The following is a 16,030-nucleotide window of genomic DNA, read 5'->3' on the forward strand; positions in this document are numbered from 1 at the left end:
ATCAATGACAATTCATTGAATCAGTCTTCTTTGCCAGTGAATTGTTAGATAAATCACATGCCTAGGCAGTCAGTTAGGGGAAGAGCAATCAGAACGAGTTATCCAACAAAACAATTTTGCCAACAATAAACATCCCTAGTAACGCTCAACACATAACATTCTCAACTCATGCTTGGACTTTTGAGATGGAACCCTGAAGGATATCAGTATAAAGGAGAAAGATAAAGTACCAGGAAGTCGTCCCTCTTCAGGGCATTGCTCAGGACTTGTCACGTCCACTCTTCCATATTTCATGGGGATCTTGGGCCCCCCAGCTTCCTGAAATTCAACACCAACGTTGTACATCATTAATAGTACTCATTTTATCCACTATGTGGTCTATATCAGGAGTAAGGAAAAACCTCAATTGCTGTAGCACTGGCCAGCTGGAATAGGTCTGCATATGTCACACCAGAATACTTGTCCTTGATAGGTTGAATAAGGTTTAACGCATTGACAAGGCCTGGAATAAAAGTTGAAAGAAACAACTGTGATTTCTATCAACCAGGCAAGACTAGAAAGTTATTTTTAAGTGTCAAATCCTTACCAGCATTGGCTCCATGTTTAAGCTCAACTTCAAATCGAAGACTTCCATTAGCTCCACCCCTTTGTGGCCACTCCTCGATGTCCTTGTTATAAGTACCAGAATCGTGCCATCCAAGGCGAACCTGTTTAAAAGATCGAAAAAGAGACTTGAATATTAAAGCTCTCATGTGTTGTTTGAAAGCTGTTGTTCAATACTTTGAAGAACCATTTCCTCTGATATTCAATTTCAGTGCAATAGAACGCATTGCAATAATCATCTTAAAAGTGTCTAATGTTTACTTATCACAGTGTAAGCAAGGACATGATGTTAAGCATCCGAACACTTTGTATTATGAATTATCACCCTAACTCACTATTTTTATGAGGACAAGAGAAAATTCTTGGAAACATATATGTCAAACAACAGCAAGTAAGCAAGTAGAGCCTACCTAGAAGACGAATTAATGATACAATCATAGAGCAGAATACAATCTATCGCACAAAGCAAGTATTAATTAGGCACAATTAATTGAAAATTTACCAATATAGGATGGCAGAACTTAGTCCTAAGCAGTTGTTTAATGTCTTCTCTAGCGCTCTTAAGCTGATTAGGATCAAACTTGGCCGATGCGACCGTGCTGTACCGATAGCTCTTACCGGTCACATTAACTGTTGACAACCGCCTCTACAATGCACACAAAAGTCAAAATTAAAATTAGTACAAATTGATTACAATTACTCAATGATCTAATAATAATATTGTTCTTCATGTGGACTAGATATAGCAGACACTAACAAAGATGAAAAATCAGTGCTCAAGAAAAGAAGACTGTGCCTGGTTAAGGAAGAGACTCGAGACGGAAGGAAAAAAATTGAGAGAGGAAGAAGAAGTAAGAGGATAGAGACGGGCAGAGCGAGAGGCGGATGGGACGAGGAGGAGCCGAGAAGAGGAAGCGGCGGCAGCGGCGGTGCTAAAAGTGGCCATTTGTTGGTGACAATTGATTAACTGAATACTGGAAATGAAGAAGCAGAGTGTGCTCTGCTGCTACTTACTTTTCTTTTTTCACATTTTTATATCCTGCTTCCTTCCAATTTTTATATATAATTTTATATATAAATTTATTTTTATATATAAATTTATAATTATTTTAGGACGGAAATAATATATACATTAATTTTCTTAATAAGGAAAGTTGACCAATGCGAAATGTGGCACACACAAGCAGTGACGTCTGTTTGGATACAGTTTTTTTTGTCTAATCCCCGTGTAATGCTTTATCGCGTGTAATGAACCTGAACTTAGACTATGCCATTTAATTAACTTTTGAAATTAAGTATGAATGGAATCTCATCAACCTTTTCTTGGACTGGAAAATTTTCAATTCCCACGATTTCTCTTTGACTATATGTAAAATGTATCTAGTCTATAAAATGGCCTGGTCCAAATTTCCACTCTTGTGTTTCCATAAATATATTTTAGCATTGTTACCTAACGTGCTATACCACCTTTTTTTTTTAATTCTATGAAAGAGCTAATGAATATCACTGTATAATTAATAGCACTTTTATATATCAAGTTCATTAAAATATTTAGTTGGTTCTCCAAATAAATATAGAAATTTGAGAAAGTTATTATGAGACTAATTAAGTCGATCGACCAGAACAAGTTCATTTTTTTTATTAACTAGAAATATAGAATTGAAGTTATGGTAACAAGTTCGTTGTAGTCTAGTTGGTTAGTATACTCGACTCTCAACCGAGAGACCTGGATTAGTATATTCGGCTCTCAACGGAAATTTTGGCTCTCGAAGAGATTGAGATTGTTTATTTTTTAGGCGAGTGTTTCAATCCATACTTTGATTCGAAATTTTTTGAGTCAAACGAACTTTGTTTTGATCAAATTTTATATTAAAAGAAACTTTAATATGTCTAGTTTCGTAATATATAAATTAATTTCAAAATTATGTCCATTTATCCATAACATTTTCAAACCGTACATGGTATGCAGAATTTTCAGTTTCCTGAACAATTTACTATTTTCGGATTTTCACTTCTTTCTGAACCCAAACTTTAATTAGAAACTTTTTGGGTCAAACGAATTTCGTTTTGGTCGAATTTTATATCAAAAGAAATTTTAAGATGTCTAATTTCATCATATATAAACCAATTTCAAAACTATCCATTTATCTATAACAATTTTCTGTTTATCAATAATTTTAAACCATTTGATATTTAATGTCTTTTAATTTCATAACAATCCTTTTTTTATCTGTGGAATAAATTATTTACTTAATCGCAAAAATTATTTACTTAAACACAAATACGTTGGAATCTAAAATTCCAACTAATATAGTAAGATGCTTATGCCTCTCATCTAATATTCCTTGCTAGCACGCACTTAAAAGACAAAATTGTGGATGAAAAAGTTGGAGAGTCGCGTGGCTTGACATATCCAAGTGTGTGTAAGACCTTGCCTAAGTAATGTTTAGTTAGCATGTATGTGATCCATTGGGCTCAATCATATGGTCCGTAAGGCTTCATATTCTCAAACGAAAAATACCATGGCGCTTATGCTGTACTTGTCTATAGCCATATAACAGGAAAAAAAATGCTGGTGAAATACTTTAACCCCTCAATTTAGTCAAAATATGAGATTATCTCCCTCTTAGTTCTAATATTATTTAGACCCTCCTGATTTTGTAAAGAAAAAAAATTACTATTACCCTCTTCCGTCAATTGACCGTTTGTTGTCCATCCAAATTGTATGACGTCAACATTGTATTATTTAAAAATTCCATTACTGCATTTAACTGCTTCAATTTTTTTACTTCTTTTTTATTATCTGAAATTTCAAAAAAAGAAAGGCCCTCATCGTTTTGTGACGTCTAGTGAGCTCGTGTGCTCATTTAGAAAATGACACGTGACATTAATTTTTTCCGTCGATTTTCTACCACTACGCGCCGTCGAGACCATATATACTTCTTATCACATACAACAAAGAAACCAGACCACCGCCCATGAATTATGATCACCATCGCCTCCTTCCTGTCCATGTGCAGAGTGCCTCCGCACGAATGCTGGTCAACACCGACCACTTCCACCACCGGCCATCCCTAGACTCCGTCATCACTGGAATTCTACAACCATACTGAAAATAAAAAATCAAAAAAAAAATCCCTATAATTCATTGGTAGTAAAGTACCAACATCCTTCCATCTCATCCACAAATCCACCATAATTAAACCGATTAAACAAAAACCAAAACTAATTTCAATGTTCTAAAACAAAACAACTCATGCTCGTTATTTGAATTACCAGTACCACACTTAAAGCACAACTCGTCCTCTGCCTAGCCCTCCTCCATCCTATTATTTCAAATCACTACTCCTCATCTAGTAAAGAATTAAAAGAAGGGAAAGAAAAACCATTTCGATTTCGTAAGAATTGCAAAAAATGCAAGAACGGGACTGAACTAAAATGGTACAAGAGATGGGAGTGAAGGGCTGCAATTTTGATTTTTTAAAATAAAATCGCTCTCTGCTTAAATTGCCAGATTTGGCTCGTCGTCGTCTTCTTATGGGAGATTTTTTAACTAGAATAACTATTTGCTTAAGAATTCATGTTCGAACGGAAAATTATTCCAAAAATTGGTTGTCAACTCAATTGTATGTTGGGCAGAGAAAGAATATAAAACGAGGAAAGAGAGATGGGATGAGAAAGAAATTTTTAAAATTAGTATTTTGACAAAAATAAATACTATGTTTAATAAGGGGCATAATCGACCTTGCATTGAACTAACTGTTGAATTTAACAACGTCAGATCATAAATGGGGTAATAGTATATTCTTTTATAAAATCAAGGGGTTTAAATAATTTTGAAACTGAAAGGAGGATAATCTTATATTATGACTAAGTTGTGGGTTAAAATATTTCACACTTTTATGTAATATTTAAATTAGGATTTGTTGATATAGATCATATTTTAAAGGTTTATATATAACTTTATAATTTTTCGCTCAAGGATTTGCAATAATTTTTTTTTTTTATGAATTCCAAAAATTATATATATAGAAGGTATTTATATGAAAAAATGCACACACACAAATATATTGTGTTGGTAATATTTCTCTCTTGTAGTTGACTTATTAACATTAAAAGGTGCCACAATTTAAAAGGTAGTGAAATGGTTTTTTTTTCAAATTTATTGAATTCGACTCTTTTTTTCACTAATCGATGAGCTCGTTCGTTGGATTATTCTATTATATATAATTTGCATAATATATACTCGATTGGATATTAAAAAATTCTTGGTAATAATTTAGTATAAATTATCTTGTGACGAATAAAAACAAAAATATATATCTTATATAATTTTACGATCCTATTTATTCCTTAGAGTTTTAGTTTTAAAAATTTAGAAGTTTATTTAATTTTTAAACCAAATAACATTAATCAACACGTGTCAAAAATTAACTTATAATAAAATATGTTATTAGAACATCTCAATTTGTTCTTCCTATCATATATTGTATAAGATTTGTTATCAACTTCGTGCGAAGAAAGCAAAAAATCATTATATCATATTTGAGAATAAAGTTAAGATTTGATTTCTCTTTTTTTTTGTCTTCAAATAGTTGACGTTCTTAGAAAATTAATGATTTTTTTTCTTTTTTATCTTGCACTAACTTACTTTTCAAACTCTTTTCACACACATACTTACTACTTTCGTTTTATAATAGTTGATATTTTGAATTTTAATGATATATGTAATTATTTAGGTACATTAAGAATATATTTGTGAAAAAAAATTTCTGAAGCTTCTCAAAATTGAATAAAATATCATGTATAGTTTAAAAAAATATTTTGTTTCAAAAATATCCTCATCACATCTAATTAATTATATATGTCATTAAAATACAAAATATCAATTATTGTGAGATGAAATGAGTAATAATTTAATATGGAGGCATAAATAGTAAAAATGTAAAATAAAAATAATTTATATATTTAATTTAATGACATTATGTGAAAAGTTTTAAAATGAAAACTATTTAAATACGGAGATGTAGTATTGTTTATGTTATTGCTATATTCGATCTTAACATGATGAGTAATCATCATCTCTCACAAATCAAATTCAATCCAACTGCCATCATCATTCTGAAATATCTCTCAGACCCAACATACTTATTAAAGCTCTAATGTTGACTGTATCATAAACTAAAGAAGTTCCAACAAGGAAAATTTTAGGTTTTTCTTCGTCTTCTTATATGAGTATTTTATTTGGATGGAGAAAAACAAGGTGTTTTATTTAAATTTCATTTCTCTGATTAATTTATATGTCATGAGTAGTCACTGTATTTTTTAAGTAGACATATTTGTCTAAGCATGGGGAGCAAAGAGAAGTGGAGTTTTGCAAAATGTTTTGGAAGTGGAGTTTTGTTAGATGTTATATAGCTGATCAAAGAGGGCTCTAATATAGTTTCGCTAGTAGTTTTATTGTTTAGAATCGATCTAGTTTTATCTTGTATTTGTACATGTCGGCAGATGTTTGTATCTTGCGACACTATACTAACTGCTCATACTTTCGATTGTAATTCGTTCCGATAGCTAGTTTGCGAATGATGTTGATTGATAATATCTACGATTTTTATTTAGCTTGGAAGACTAGAGCTTTCATCCGAAGATTATAATTTGTTGATGTAAATTAGCTCGGCCATAATCTATTTTTCATATTAATAATCATTCAGTCCCTTTTTTATTAAAAAATCTTGAAGAACTGTGTTGATGGCGGAAATTGAATCTGGAGGTGAGAGATGGCAAAAAAATTGGGGCAATATTATAGTGGAATGTTATGAAGGGATTAAAATTGCACTTTTTTAAAAATTAAATAAATTGAAGGGTATAGAAGTCTATCGGAAAATTATAAATGTAAACTTTAAAAAATAAACGTAAATATTTTGAAACGAAAGTATTAAGGGGTGAACATTTGTAGTCCGACCGGTTTTTCCGTTGCCGGTCGGACTGATTAATTAACATTAATTAATCACCTAGACAATGAGGTTGTCGGTCCAACACTTAAATATAAAGGGCAAAGCTTAATTTGGTACAAGACCGGTAATACCAATGCCGGTCATAACATAATGTGGTATAAGACCGGCAATATCAATGCCGGTCATAACATAATTAACTTCCCTAAGTACTGATTAGTCCGACCGGCAATGGAAAAACCGATCGGACTACATGATGTTCACCTCCGTCTACTACAGTACACAAAAGTAGCGCATCCAGAAGTCTATATCAAAAGAAAATTTCTAAATCTCTTGGATTTAATAAATATTCTCTGGGCAATAGACACATCCCTCTGTTTATGTCTCATGTTTTTTACATGTGTCGTTTTACTTTATGTTTTCTAAAAATGCATTTTTAATCTTCCTCTTTATATTTACCATATTTATTTTCCATTCTTATTTTTCGGTGGATCCAATCAATTTAATTTTAGTTTGATAAAAAATCAATTTGTAGGTATATTGAACGTATCACGATATAACCAATATATCACTTCGTATTACCGATATTCTCTAAGACTTACATTTTAACTTGTTATGTACTGTGCGTTTTCGTATTATATAGGTATACTATAGTTTCAACTACTGTAACAGTCCGCGTTTCTCAACGGACCATGACTATAATAATAATAATATATATCATTAGTAAACTTTATATTTCGACATGGCATTTGACGTAGAATTTAATATCACTTAATTGTTGATTAATTAGGACAATACTTTAATTGCTAATAAAGTTTGGGAGTTGAGAGTTCGAACCTCGAAAAAAAACGTAAAAAGGGGAAAGATATGGTATTTGATTATCCCTAATGTACAGTTTAAAACATTTAATTCTTAATGATTGGCCAAAATCCCTTCTTTTACTGATATTTTTCCAAAATATACTTATATCAAATTAATGATATATATATCTAAATAATAATCAAATTTCTACTCAAAAATTATTTGAATAAAATATATTGGTGTTAGAGTCTTAGAGACATTAAGGCGAATAGATTAAGGTAAGTTAGGGAAATATCTGTAGTTAGACGAAGCATTAAATGCAAGATAACATGCCGCGTTTGAAAGGAAATTTATGGAATGCAGACCTGCTTTTTGACTAATTCTAAACCTAATGTTTTATAAGTACCCTACATGGCACAGTGGCAAGGTTGGATATGGTGAATAGGTTTTTAATAGTAGTATTGTTATTTTTAGATCTTTCTGTATATCCTCGTAATCGACAGTTATAACATTAATCTCATGTTCTAACTGTCAACGTATGAAACGGCAGGGATCTAGTCCCAGATATTTTTCCATTCGCATAGGTTGTAGGTTAAACCTAGAGACGGAGCCACGACAAAGGCAAGGGGCTTCGGCACCCCTTAGAAGTTTCAAAATGGACTATTAGTTCTAAATATTTATAAAGACCCCCCTAAAATAATAGTTTAGCCCCCCTATTTAAAAGAAACTTGCACTCTCTCCTTGAATATATACATTTCCAATCCTTGTAACTCTATCATTGTTAATCTTAGAGCCCCTCATACAAAAATTTATGGCTCCGTGCTTGATCAAACCCCTACTTATGGGTTTAAAAACAATGCGTTGAACCACCACACCAATCGTATTTTTTTTATAATGGTTGTAATATTATAAGATTAACTTAAAACGAAAAATTAATTCATTTAAGTGACATGCCTAAATAATGAATGATGTAATATTTACAAAAATCAATAATAGACCTTAATGATTGAGTTTAAGATAAGACTAACATAAATATAAATTAGACATTATGAAATGAATATAACTTATTGGAGGATAACTATAAGGTTTGGCAGACATATGTACTAGTGGCAAAAACGATAATAAAAATAGTTCTTAAAGGAAAAAGGGGGACAAGGGACGTCTCTCTTCTCTTTTCTTCTTAGTCATTGTCTAGCTATGATGCGTATGCTTGCATTAAGTGTGAAAATTTTGCAAATTGTGAAGTGGAAAACTTGTATTATTGATTGAGAGCGATGTGTATAATTATACGAGTCTATGTGGGTGTGCGGATGACCAAACATAACTACCATTACCAAAATAAAACAGATTTCTTAGACTAGCCGCTCGCTCTCACATCCAAAAACCAACACGATCTTGACTTTCTAAGCATAGAATCCTCGTATCGTATCTTGCCAACTCTCTCAAGTACATCCACATCTATTAATACCACGATTATTATGTCCTACAATTATTTATAATAAAAATCAGCAGGACGCGATAAAAATAAATCGATTTTTGGTATAAAATGATCTCCTTCATATTCCCTCGGCACACTTTTAAGATTCATTCATGTAATAGGATTTGATTGAGCCATTTTAAATACTTTGAGATTAATGCATCACAGATCATTAAACTTTCTTTGAACTAAGAACCAACTACTTGAAGTATATTTTTAGATAAGTCACTACTTCAACTTTCATTCCATCACACACTTAACTACCTATTATCAAACCAAGCTTATTTGTCGTTTAAGCTCTGTTAGTTAAGATGATTTGTCACTTAACGGGATATTAAATCAAAATTATTTCTTCTGCCACTCCAACAAACAAAAAGGACGTTGCTTCATGTTTGCTGCTTTGCGAATCCCCTCGTCTATCATTAAAAATTTAAATCCACTAAATCAGTAAAATTTTATTTTATTAATAAAATATAAGAATAAATGATTGGGATTTGTAGTATCTTCTTCAACCTCGGTCCATCGACACCGACTACCGAACAGCAACGCCGCCGCCCGCCGAAGCACGATCGCAAAGTCCACTTGTGCAGATGTGGCTGTTGAATGCTTTCGTGTCGGGGCTGACTTTTCATATCAAGCAAATCTTCTGTCCCCTCTGTTATGACTTCCCTTCATCCGCCTCGGAGATGAAGGATCCGAGAAGAGAATCGTGCTCAAATTTAATGGGACGCGCCGAGATTAGAAATAGGAGCGACAAGGATTCGATTGTTTAGAGAACGGCTGCGAGATAAGAGCCAATCGTTGAAGATGAGGTGGAAGGCGACGGTGTTGGAGGAACGAGTTTGCACTTGGTCATGAAACGTTAAATTTGTAGCAGCTGTTAAATTCACGTCATCTTGTAGTTGTTAAATTCACACCATCAATCCATGTCATTAGCTACATCATATTAGCACTACTCTTGACACGTTGTCATTTAATGTCATGTTAAGTGACGAGTCATCTTAACTAACGGACGTTAAGCGGCAAGTAAGTTTGATTTGATGATAGATAGTCAAATGTGTGGCAGAATAAAAATTGAAATAGTCACTTGTTAAAACATTGTGCTTCACGTAGTTGGTTGTTTGTTGAAAGAAAGTTCAATGACTTGTGTGATGTATTAATCTCAAAATATAATATAAAGTTTAATACAATAAGTAAAATGCCACGCAGGATAATCAATTTAGATGCCTTACAATGGAGGGAGAGTGAACGACACTGAGTATTACAGTACCACCTTTCTTATCGACACACTATTTTGCTGCATTTTTTTTTTCTTTCTCAACACTCTGACGTCTCTCTCTTTATTTTACACAAACAGAAAAGGAAACTCTCTAATCTATTCGATCGAATTTGCTTATTTTGATTTACTAATGGGTAGCGAGGTGGTAGCGGACGATCAGAACATAACTAGTAAGGCGGCGGCTTTTGACGCGGTGGCTGCCTTTGAGCTTGTGACAGAGCTCCGGCTTAACTTCTCTAAAGGTACTACTCGAAGTTACCAATGGAGAGTCTCTCAGTTGAACGCTATGTTGAAGATGCTCGACGACCGCGAACCGGAGATCGTTGATTGCCTCCGTCAAGACCTCGATAAACCTGAACTCGAATCATCCATCTACGAGGTTTCGTCTCAATTCTTTATTATATTACATCCTAAATTAACTTGTACTATTAATGTTTTTGTATTGTTGTTTTTATTCAATATTGCATCTTTGAAGTCAAAGGTTTTGTAATTTTGTGCCTGCAGTTTCTACATGGTTCTATTCTATCTATATTTACTACTTCTCCTTGTTTGCTTTAACTATTAGTCAGCCTGTCTACATCTAGCTTTCCTGATTTTGGGGTTTACTAGGTTGGTGCTGATTTCTGGTTCAAATGTTCCTATTAAATAATTGACAGTGCTTTTTTCCCATCTTAAAGTACGAAAGCCTGTGTTGTAGTTGGTTGAAGCATTTAATGACCGGTTACCTGCCCCTTTGATAATCTCGTGTTGTTTCTCTGCTCTGCAGTTTTTTTAGTTATACACTCAGTTCAGTCAGATATTATCTGGCAAGTAAAATGCATATATGACTAACAGTTGGCTCTGATCATGTTAATTCAGAACCCTGATTCTATGTGTTCTGTTTGTGCTGATTCAATGTGTAAAGCTTTTGGACTTGAAAGACCCCATTAATCTTTCTACTTGGTACCATTGATGTCATCATTCTAATAACTGAAATTACTTAATCTAGTTCACATAAATGGCCTTGAGGTGGGTGCGTGTGACTATGTAATTAATGATTACCTCACAAAAAAATATAGACTTTTACGCATTAATTGGAGACAGTACTCAGTAGCATTAATGATACATTCACTCAACTATCTAGCTACAGACAGGGTTGTCCCCAATATTTATTTTTCAAAAGATCCCAGTAATCTGTTGGTTGTATCACATTCCCTTTGCTTCTTCTTTAATTTAATGCTAATATGCATGCTTCTTTTTTACTTTCACCCTTTTGAGGTTGTCATATGCATATGCTCATTGAACTTAAATGAACAAAGTCTTTGCTACTTGATTGAGTTGTAAATATGTCAACAACTTGCATATTATGGTTACACTTTTTGGACTTGATCGGTAATCTACTGAATGACCTTATGACTGTAAATACATTTTATAATTAAATAAGATATTGGGACCTCATCTTTCTAATTTGGAGTTGTAGGAGTTCTTCTTTGTGACTAAATAGGCAACTTTCTTATATCCAATTAGTCAGAGGTTTTATTTCAATTAGATTAGATTTTTTGCTAAAACAAGAGAACGCAGTACATGTTTAACTTATGACAAACTTGGGGCAGTATGGTACGGTTATATAAATGGCATATCTTTATTATAAAGTCATGTCATAAACTGGTGACAGAATCAACGTCTTCATCTGATTTGCTGCAATAAAACTTAATCGATGATCTTTATGGACAGCTGGTTTTTATTTTCTTTGTAAAGATGGAAGAAATGGCTGCTTTCAGCTTAGCCAGCATTTGTGTTAAATGCAATGTATTGCTTTGCATTCAAATTTAATGTCCTTGATATCTTTGTTGCCATTGCGGTAGGGCACTTATGCTGCAATGCAAACCATGAGGTGCAAGGTTTAGTACAGATTTTGAAACCTGTAAACCACCTAAAAAATCTAAATTTTAGGTGACATGGTCTCTATTCCTTCGTTTAGTAATTGATTAGATTCATGTTTAATCATGTAGGTTTCTATGCTAAGGAACTCGTGCAGAGTGACCCTAAAGGAATTGAAAAAATGATGAAGCCAGAAAAGGTAGTTTACCCGTAACTGTCTTTTGAATTATTAGTCTTTTTCTTGACAATCTTTTTTATGGTACCTTGTCTATTATTGCAGGTTTCAACATCATTGACTACTTATCCTTCCTCGGCTAAAATAGTGTCAGAACCTCTTGGTGTTGCATTGATCATATCGGCCTGGAATTATCCTTTTTGTACGTTTGTTGACCAGTTGTCATAGTTATTAATATTCAAGTCCTGGCGTACCTACTTAATAAGCTGATACTGACTAGTGCTAGTATTTATTTGTTTTCTTTCCAGTGTTGTCTCTTGATCCAGTAATTGGAGCCATTGCAGCTGGTAACGCTGTGGTTTTAAAACCATCAGAAATCGCTCCAGCTTCATCTTCATTACTAGCAAAGCTAGTCACTGAATATTTCGATAACTCTGTTATAAGAGTTGTTGAGGGGGCTGTCTCTGAAACTTCAGCTTTATTGGAGCAGAAGTGGGACAAAATCTTTTACACAGGTTCTCTCTTATTCCTACTATTCTTTTAAATAATTACACATTTCTCCCATGCATTTTTATTAAGCCAATTCTTTGTAAATGTGAATATTTAAGACTGGCCTCTCATGAAAAGTTTTAAATTGGAAAAATAGTATGAGTTGCTGAGAGACTATCAGCTTAGATATTATGTAGAGTATTAGAAAGATGTAGATACATCCAAGTTTGGTTGATAACTTACTGCACTACCTTATGTGGAAAGATAACTCACTACTATTAATTGAAATAAATGCTTAAGCTGAGGCGAGAAACTCTATTGTCTGTTTTAAGTGGTTTGTTGATTGCATAACTTTTATAAAACCAACTGTCCATAAATTATAGGTAATGGAAGAGTTGGGCGCATTGTGATGGCTGCTGCTGCAAAGCACCTTACACCAGTTGTTTTGGAGCTCGGAGGAAAATCCCCTGTTATTGTTGATTCAGGCATTGATTTGCGAGTAAATGTTTCTTTTCCTCCAGCCAAACTTCTAGCTTTGCTTTAATCATACTACTTGCCATATGATTTTTTTGCTTCCAACGTGCTGACTCGTATATCTTAAATTTCAAGACTTCTGTTAGGCGTATTATTGCAGGCAAGTGGTGTTGCAACAATGGGCAGGCATGCATTTCTCCTGATTATGTTATAACAACAAAAGATAACGCTCCAAAGCTGGTACGGTTCCCAACGACCTATTTCTTTTTTATATTTATTTAGTTATATTCTTATGCGAACCTTTTTTGCAGGTGGATTCTCTGAAAAAGGAACTGGAAAATTTTTTATGGCAAGAATCCTTTGGAATCAAACGACTTGTCCCGTATTGTGAATTCCAATCACTTTTATCGTTTGACAAAGCTTATGGATGACGGTAAAGTATCTGATAAAATCATTCACGGTGGTGAAAGGGATGAATCCAAGCTGTAAGTTTTATTGTGCAACATGTCTGCTGCTTATTTTTCTAACATATTATTTTAAAACTGAAAAATCATTCGGTAAATGACCCCGACTTGAATTGCAGAAGTATTGCTCCCACCCTCTTACTAGATGTTCCATTGGACTCTCTGATCATGAAAGAAGAGATATTTGGTCCATTGCTTCCTATTATCACGGTAAGAATCTTGAGAGTTCACACAATTGATTTTCTTAAAGGGTCTGCCCCGTCCGAAAATTGCATTTCTATTTTTAGGCTTCTTTAGTCTGGTACTTCTCTATGTCTTTAATGCTGTCAGAAAGAGTAATAGAATTTTGAAACAGGTTGACAGAATAGAAGAGAGCTTTGGCATTGTAAACTCAGGAACAAAGCCACTTGCAGCGTATTTGTTTACAAACAACATCAAACTCAAGGAGCAATTTGTGATGACTATCTCAGCAGGAGGTTTAGTCATCAATGACACGACTGTCCATGTAATGTGCTTATTTCAGCTTTAATGTACAAAATAGCTGCTCACACACACACACACATATATATATACATATCTAAATATATTATTATAGCTTCATAAACATATAATAATCTGTTAAAGTGAATGACAGCCAAATTACTAACTGACTAGGATAGTATTCTTGGTCCATTGATCCTAATATGCTCGAAAGAACTAATCAGGATTGTAGCTTCCACTAATCTTACTTAATAGGAATATTTGAAATGTCTTTTAACAGTTACAAGACATGAATGTGTGAATGTTATTTAAACCTGATTTTATGATGTGGAAATTGTGTAGCTTGCAGTGCACACTTTACCATTCGGGGGAGTTGGAGAAAGTGGAATGGGTGGATACCATGGCAAGTTTTCATTTGATGCTTTCAGCCATAAGAAGGCTGTTCTTTATCGAAGCTTTTTCGGTGATGCTACTATTCGGTATCCACCTTACACAATGGGTAAGCTAATTCTACTCAAGGCTTTGGTGGCTGGTAGCATACTCGGCATTGTTCAGGCACTGATTGGATTTTACAAAGCTTAAAAATAAAAAAGATAAAGATTATTGTTCGTGACTTGATAGCATGTAATTTTCAGTGTTTTAGTTTTTTTCTTTTTTTTTTCCTTTCTGTTTTAAGAATATAAAACTCATAATGTTCGGTTGCGAATTTACCCCTTAATTCAATTAAAATAAAATAAAATTACCCCTTACGTTAATTATTAAACCTTGTTTTGGGTGAAATTCCTATATTACCTTTTCTTACAATTCAATGTTAAACTTGCCAATTTATTGTTTTATTTTCTACTTTTTCAGTGAGGATATTTCAAAAAAAATTAATAGTAGTATTATTTACGACAAAGTTCCCGCTTGATACTAGGATTATCAACTCTTAGAAAGGTTTCCAAATCTTGCGTAGCTTTCTCGAAAGAGGTATCTAGAATCATGCCAAGTTGCAAACATGTGCTTGCCAAGTCCTCTGGAATAATTTCCAAGTTAATCGCCTTACAATTTCCGACATTCAAACCACCTAGAATCGTCCAGTTGCTTATTTTTATACACAATTTTTTCCATTCATTTCGATCGTCGAGGACCTGAGGCTCCAAGCGAGCTATTGAAGAATTTTGAATGCGCAACTGATTGTAGACAAAAATTGGGACAGAAGTCAGATTTAAATTTTCTGGTTGCACTGTACGGTTTTGTTGTAAACCCTGAACTGTTTCTCGAATTTCAAACAGGTTTGAATTATTTTCCTGAACAACCATAACAATTTCCTGATTATTCTCCTCTACAACACTCTCACTCAAAATCTGATTCCCACTTAGACCCGGAGTTGTTATTCCTTCCTCCATTTAAATTTGAATAGGAGTTCCATTAATTTTGTCTCTATCTTCTTCCACATGAGTTTCCACATCAATTGAAACATCGTTCTGATCGCGACCACCAATCCACCACGACATAGATTCTCAATAGGATTAGTAGAATTCATTGGATGACTAAATTCTCCACCTTGGCAAACAAATGTTTTGCGCAAAACAATTGGACTAACGTATACATGTTCTTTTTTCATGACATTTAAATCACAGACTTTGTTATCAATGGCAACCGGAAATTTATAAGGAATCTCATTATGATTAATGACTCGTATCTGGAAGTGGCAACAATCCAATCTTCTTTTAAACACAGTACCATCCACAATCTTAGTCAAATCACCCCACTCAAACAGAGCTTTGCGAAGAAAGCTTTCACTCCAAGCATGAAGCAGAACGCCTTCCACCTGAATTCTATTAAACTTTTCATTGCAAAGAAGAGTAGGGACCAGGCTTTCCGCATTTTGAAAAGCTCTTAGTAGTTAAATGCCGGCTTCTTTTTCTCTTTCTACAAATTCCTACCAGAACTTAGTGGCGCATACCGACGTTGAGGAATCGATCGTGGATGATA

The 16,030-nt window shown here is 33.7% G+C and overlaps 2 protein-coding genes across 2 annotated transcripts; one reads left to right on the forward strand and one right to left on the reverse strand.

Moving 5' to 3' along the window:
- Nucleotides 1-230: 230 nt before the first annotated feature.
- Nucleotides 231-3,157, reverse strand: LOC139882643 (L-ascorbate peroxidase S, chloroplastic/mitochondrial-like; the record flags this gene model as incomplete). The annotated part of the gene is made up of 5 exons (XM_071866923.1): nucleotides 3,125-3,157; nucleotides 1,106-1,249; nucleotides 587-707; nucleotides 402-502; nucleotides 231-318 (listed from the first exon to the last, which is right to left on the reverse strand). Coding segments are annotated over exons 1-5 (487 nt in total), but the record flags the coding sequence as incomplete, so codon positions are not given.
- A 7,084-nt stretch (nucleotides 3,158-10,241) lies between these two features.
- LOC139882638 (aldehyde dehydrogenase family 3 member H1-like) lies at nucleotides 10,242-14,635 on the forward strand. The gene is given in 12 exon segments (XM_071866920.1): nucleotides 10,242-10,490; nucleotides 12,103-12,151; nucleotides 12,154-12,170; nucleotides 12,252-12,348; nucleotides 12,455-12,661; nucleotides 13,019-13,134; nucleotides 13,245-13,349; nucleotides 13,421-13,450; nucleotides 13,452-13,594; nucleotides 13,693-13,783; nucleotides 13,929-14,078; nucleotides 14,396-14,635. Coding segments are annotated over 12 exon segments (1,494 nt in total).
- Nucleotides 14,636-16,030: the final 1,395 nt, after the last annotated feature.

The sequence above is a fragment of the Rutidosis leptorrhynchoides genome, unplaced genomic scaffold (assembly GCF_046630445.1).
Source record: "Rutidosis leptorrhynchoides isolate AG116_Rl617_1_P2 unplaced genomic scaffold, CSIRO_AGI_Rlap_v1 contig295, whole genome shotgun sequence".
NCBI lineage: Eukaryota > Viridiplantae > Streptophyta > Magnoliopsida > Asterales > Asteraceae > Rutidosis > Rutidosis leptorrhynchoides.